Raw genomic sequence first — 6335 nt, 5'->3', positions numbered from 1 at the left:
CGAGACAGGAAGTGCCCAGGAAGCACAAACACACCGAGACAGGAAGTGCCCAGGAAACACAAACACACTGAGACAGGAAGTGCCCAGGAAGCACAAATACACTGAGACAGGAAGTGCCCAGGAAACAAACACACTGAGACAGGAAGTGCCCAGGAAACAAACACACTGAGACAGGAAGTGCCCAGGAAACACAAATACACTGAGACAGGAAGTGCCCAGGAAACATAAACACCGAGACAGGAAGTGCCCAGGAAACACAAACACACTGAGACAGGAAGTACTTTTGACTTTTATTCTAATGTGATGTCTGTGTCTTTTCCCCGTTGACTGGGGTCCGACCTCACAGTCTCATTCAATTTTCTAGTCAACAGAGTACAGGGTGCACAGAAAATGGAGGAAGGGGAGGGAGTCACTGAGTAAACTAAAGGTTTACTAGGTGGGGGGATTAAAACATTTGCAAGTCTTACAAGGTGGGAGAGACAAAAAGATCTTAATTCCTTGTCCTAAATAAAAGTTTTTATGGTATTTAATAGAAAAGATTCATTCTCTATTTCTTACAGTACGAGATAGGAAACCACCCTACAGCACAGTAAGTTTGGATTCCGGGTTCAACAGTTTACAGCTGATGAGTGAGTCGGGCTCTAAGTTTTTTTTCCTTGTGGAGTCCTGATGAAGCACCCTGATGGTTTGCCGGCACCAACCTGTTAGGGACATAATGCCGGGAGACCAGCCTGGGCTGAGCAAGGTCCTCAATTCTCTTGGTCAGCGTAGCTTTCAAAGCAGCCTCAGAAACAGGGCGAATGGGATCTTGATTTCCCCAAAATAGCTTCCTGTTAACAAAGCAGAAAAGTAAAATATGGTTTTAAATAAAATCCTGCTGACAAGCAACTCAAAGATGTCTCCTAACGCCTGTATGGATTTGTCTTTGAGAATGTTCTCTCTCTTTTATAATTTTTTTTTATTTACACATGCTGACATACATGCCATTGGCGTGAATATGAAAGTGGGGGCAACTGCAGGAGTTGTTTCTCTCCTTCTGCCATGCTGGTACTGGGCATCAAACTCAGCTTGTCAGTCTTGGCAGCAAGCATCCTCACCCACTAAGTCATCCCTCCATCCTTATCTCTCATAGAATTTTATAATTTCTGCACACCAGAAAGGAATAAGCAATGAACATTAAAACAAAATTGAAGTAAGATGGCCTTGTCTACTGTGTTTAAGAGCAAATGGTAACCTTGGGCCAGTGAGATGGCTCAGCTGGTAAAAGAAAATTAAAAAAAAAAGCAGTTGACGTACCACCCTGGCAACCTGAATTGGAACCCTGGACCCCACAGTGAAAGGTATGAACTGACTCCCAAAAGTGTCCTCTGGCCTACACACACACACACACACACACACACACACAGAAAGGGAGAAGATATGATTATTATAAAATGAATAGGTTAAAATTAACCTATTAGAGATAAGATAGATCCGTTTTGCCATTTTGGAGTTAGCAGTATAATTTGCAGTCAGGTTGGGCATGCCAACATCTATACAGCACTCCCTTATGGGGGGATACACTGTCATAAAATGAAAGACAGGTGGTCATAAAATGAAAGAGCGACAGAATAACATTAATTGCAACTGTTTGTGGAACATTTACCGTGTGTGCCAGGCCCGGTGATGAGTAGCTTAAGGACACCTACCACTTAGTCCCACTAGCCCTATGAAACAGGTATGCCTGCTGCTCCAAGCTGAAGAAGAAAAGAGAAATCAGCACAGATTTCCCCTGAGAAGGTGCTCCAGGAAGAAGCAGAGCAGAGAGCCTGGATGAAAGCTCACAGCCTGCAAGCGTGGTGACAGAGAATGGGGACCACCATCACCTCCTGCACTAGGCAGGGTTTTTTTTTTTTTTTTCAGAGTTGGAAGGGGTATGTTGGGAGACAAAGGCAGGAAGATTGGAGGAGATTGGAGGAGAGGAATAACTATACTCAATTTTTCTGTACACCTAAGACTTCTCTAAAACGTACCAGGCTTTACTCAGGAGCCAAAGAAGAAAAACGGAAGTCCTTTAGTCAAATGTGAAAGACTGCGGGCTGGGCTACTGGAGCCCCAGAGAATGGGAATGTCCTAGTTGAAGGCTCTGAGTCTAAATGAGAGTAGGCCAAGAGGCTGCCAAGGTGGACCTGCAGGATGGACAGAGACGTTTCAAGGATGTGCAGAGTCGCACCTGGGGCAGTGTTTCTCAAAAGTCTGCTTATCAGAAGCATCTGGGGAGCTTCTGAATACTCGCAGAACTCTACCCTAAACTAATTGAATCCAACTTCTGGGTATGGGATCCAGTCTTTAATCAGTATCAAAGCTCCCTACAGGATCCCAATATGCAGACAAATTTGGGGACCACTGCTAAGGGTTAGCCTTTCATGTCTTGAGTCCCCTTGGGTTAACAATATTGTCAAAGTGAACCGGGGTAAGAAGAGATGGTGGCTACACCTGAGATGCAGGTGTAATGACCAACTAAGAATAATGATTATATGGTCAATGACGCAAACACAGTCATTGCAAACAAAACCATGTATCTTACCTATCTGGAGTTCCCCATTGCTTTTTTGGTCTAGAAAGCTCTTGAACTCTTTTCCTAGAATAAAAACTAACAAATACAAGCTAGTTAATTCAGAGCATGCTTAAGAAACAATTTTACAACAGAGGACTCCTAGTCAAAGCCATTTTATCTGGGGAGGGGTAAATGAGGCAGTGCATATTGGGGCGCCTTAGGCTGCTGAGAGAGGGTCTGAAGAGATGACTCGGGGGAGTGGTTAAGAGTGTGCCCTGTTCCTGCTGAGTACCTGAGTTCAATTACCAGCCCCTAGGTTGGGTGGCTCACAACTACCTGTAACTCCAGTTTCAGTGAATTCAGCTCCAGAGAACCTGAGCCTTCGCGAGTACCTGTACTCATATTCACATAATGATAAATACACATAATAAAAAAAATAAACTTCCAGCCCCTTTCTACCAGCCCCGTCATAGCCACTAGATGGACTGGTCTCCATGTCCCCGACTTCCACACATGACCTATGGTCACCTGCTCCCACATGGTAGCCAGACATCAGAACTCATGTACTCTTCTCTGGACACGACCTGGCTGTTTCACTGATGAACTTGCTGTAGCTATGGTGACATTCACTAGCTCAAACCTTCAGTATCAGTCAGCACTCTGGCAGGTGCCACTGACTGGAGATGAGGTGAAAGTGAAAGGTTACAGGGGCAGAGCTGGAGAAGTTGGTGGTGGATAGGATCAAAGCATATTGTGTAGCCTAGCGTGGGGGCTCACCCCTTTAAGCCCAGCACTGCAAAGGCAGAGGCAGGCAGATCTGATGTGCATAGTGAGTTTCGGGCCATCCAGGGCTATATTGTAAGACACGCCCCCCCCCCCCCAATCTCAAAATAAAAAAGGGAGAAAAGAATAATAAAGACATTTTATAAAAGTAAAGGATATTTTTTTTAAAAAATTGTCCTGAGAGATACCAAGTTGCTAATATATTGTGGACTAAAGAAGTCTTACTTCCAGATGGGTGGTGGTGGCATACACCTTTAATCCTAGCACTTGGGAGACAGAGGCTGGTGGATCCCTGAGTTCCAAGATAGCCAGGGGCTACGCATAGAAACTATGTCTTGAAAAACAAAACAGAAAGAGGTGTTACTTTTAATAATATATACTACATATTATATATACACAATAAAGACATGGATACGTAACAAAGGAAAGGGCCTGCTGGCTCTAGAAACAAACTCCTTGGGTAAAATGGGTAACTTAACAGGAAAGGGAGCACAACTGTCACATCCGGTTGTAGGTGGCTTGGTGACACTCGCAGTGAAGGGACTGTACACGTGAACTTCAGAACTAACTACTGGGGATGCACTTCTGGAAAGTGGGAAGGAAGAGGCAACGAGTAATTAGTGGTAACTCCCAAAGTTGAACACTCAGAAACCTGAGCCATCTAACTGGAGAACAAGCCGAAGGTATCTGTTTATTCCATCAGCTCCTGTGCCTTAGTTAGAAGCAAGGAGCATGGAGATCGACTCACCTGCAGTTTCATGCAGTCTAAGACACAGATTATCGGCGCAGACCCCTACAGCCCTAGACAGTGCAGGTATAATATAAAATGTGCCAACCACGGGATCCCAGCCACTTCTTGCTGTGACTTTCCTCTTCTCTACTGTTTTATTACTTTTTAAATAGTATATATATGAATGTTTTGCCTGCATGTATGTCTATGCGCCCTGTGCATATAGTGATGGCAGTTGTCAGATCCCTTGGAGGTAGACTTACAGATGGTTGTGAGGTGTCATGTGGGTGCTGGAATCGAACCTGGGTTTTGTGAAATAGCAGCCAGTGCTCTTAAGTATTGAGCCATCTCTCCGGCCCCTTTCCTACTCTCACTATTATTAAGCTACATTTCCCCAGCCCTTCTTCCTTCTTCCCATCGGAACTGTGATTCAAAAGGGACCTGTCACAAAGGGAAAGCAAGGAGTCTCCCCAGACGCCCCAGGACAGGCTTCTGCTCCAGGAGTCTAGCATCTGGCTTTTCCCATCACCAGTCCAGGTATGAGAGCGGCGTCATCCTCCCAGTCTTACCATTTCTTTACAAGGTCACGAGTAACAGGATGTGCTAAAAGAAAATAAAAGTAAAAATTAGATTCAACAGGAATAAAAGATACAAGATAACGTCACAAATCAAAAGAGAACACAAAAGTAACTATTGGGGAAGTAATATTGGAGTTAAATATATCATGTACTAAAATACACCAAACACAAATCAAAAGGCTCACATTTTTTAAAGCTGGGCTGGAAAAAAAGATAAAACACTGGATCTTAATTTTCTAGGGTTAAAGTTGACCAAGTAGATTAAAATATTTAAAGCTTAAAACTTATATGTGTCCAATAGAATATTATTTGGCTATAAAGAAAAATAAAATCATTATATTTGCAGGAAATGAATGAAATCAAAATTGTACTAAGCAAAGCAACCTATACTCATGAGGACAAAGACCACATTTTTTTCTTATATGCATATACTAAATTTTAATTTTTATATATGTGTGTGGCTGTAGGATTTGCCATAAAATTATGAAAGGGAACCATAGAAGGCAAAAAAGAAGTCTTAAGAAAGGGGATAAGGAAGGCAATTGGGCTGGAGAGATGGCTCAGTGGGTAAGAGCACTGACTGTTCTTCCAAAGGTCCTGAGTTCAGATCCCAGCAACCACATGGTGGCTCACAACCACCTGTAATGAGATCTGACGCCTTCTTCTGGTGCATCTGAAGACAGCTACAGTGAATTATGCCAGAGTGAGCAGGAGTCCTGAGTTCAATTCCCAGCAGCCACATGATGTCTCATAGCCATCTGTACAGCTACAGTGTACTCATACACATAAAATAAATAAATAAATATTAAAAAAAGAAGACAATTGACTATTTTATCAATACAGAGTCTGACATGAAAATGGATTTGGGGTAGAAGGACTGGGAAGGAAGATCAACAAAAAAAGGTGTCACCAATTGCTATTGCTTTACATGCTAACTTCAATTTTTTTAAACTCTGTGTGTAAAAAAAATTTAAATCTATAGAAGAAACAAAATATTCAATAAATATCAGACAGCAAACAGGATAAATGCTTACTAATGTTAAATACTGAAGAATACAAAATTCAGAACAGGAAACATATTGAAAAATGCACCAAGAATAAAGCAAGCTAAGGATATGAGTTAAATTCAAATATGAAAATCCACAAAAGGACAATAAACTTTTTTTTAAAATCAAGCTTACTTATAATGAAAACAATGCAGATGAAGAGTGAGGTTTTTTTTTAAAGCTATCAAATTAGTAAAATGTCTTTGCTGGAGGTGAATGAGATGCACATCCCGTGCACAGCAGGCATAGGTTTTAAGTTAGTGCACTATAAAGGGTAAGGTGGGATTGTGAGTCAGCAGTCTTCATACTTCATGACCCAGTTCTGTTTCTAGAAATAAATGTACCCTTAGGTTCTTCCTCTAGCTCTGTCCTCTCTTCCCGCTCTCCCCTCCCTACTCCTGTCCTCTCCACTCCCTCTCTCTCCACATGCTCATGGCTGGCCTCTATTCCACTCCTCTCCTCTCCTCTCCTCTCCACTCCTCTCTTCTTTTCTTCTTCTTCTCCTTCTCCTTCTCCTTCTCCTTCTCCTCCTTCTCCTTCTCCTTCTCCTTCTTCTTCTCCTCCTCCTCTTCCTCCTCCTTCTTCTTCTCTCTCCTCCTCTCCTCCTCCTCTCTCTCTCTCTCTCTCTCTCTCTCTCTCTGTCTCTACTACCCTCTCAGCAG

General features: G+C 42.8%; 1 protein-coding gene across 1 annotated transcript in view; it reads right to left on the bottom strand.

Annotated features, from left to right (window-relative positions):
• The window catches only part of Thegl (theg spermatid protein like), a 41386-nt gene that overhangs the window by 14047 nt on the left and 21004 nt on the right, over positions 1-6335 (bottom strand). The window contains exons 2-4 of the mRNA XM_031342820.1: positions 4619-4652; positions 2567-2632; positions 702-830 (exon numbers count right to left, since the gene is read on the bottom strand). Coding sequence (XP_031198680.1) covers positions 702-830; positions 2567-2632; positions 4619-4652 — 229 coding nt within the window. The remainder of the gene's footprint in view (positions 1-701; positions 831-2566; positions 2633-4618; positions 4653-6335) is intronic.

Source organism: Mastomys coucha, unplaced genomic scaffold (genome assembly GCF_008632895.1).
Source record: "Mastomys coucha isolate ucsf_1 unplaced genomic scaffold, UCSF_Mcou_1 pScaffold22, whole genome shotgun sequence".
Lineage (NCBI taxonomy): Eukaryota > Metazoa > Chordata > Mammalia > Rodentia > Muridae > Mastomys > Mastomys coucha.
The sequence above is the reverse complement of the archived record's forward strand: the minus strand, read 5'-3'. Positions and strand labels throughout refer to the sequence as shown.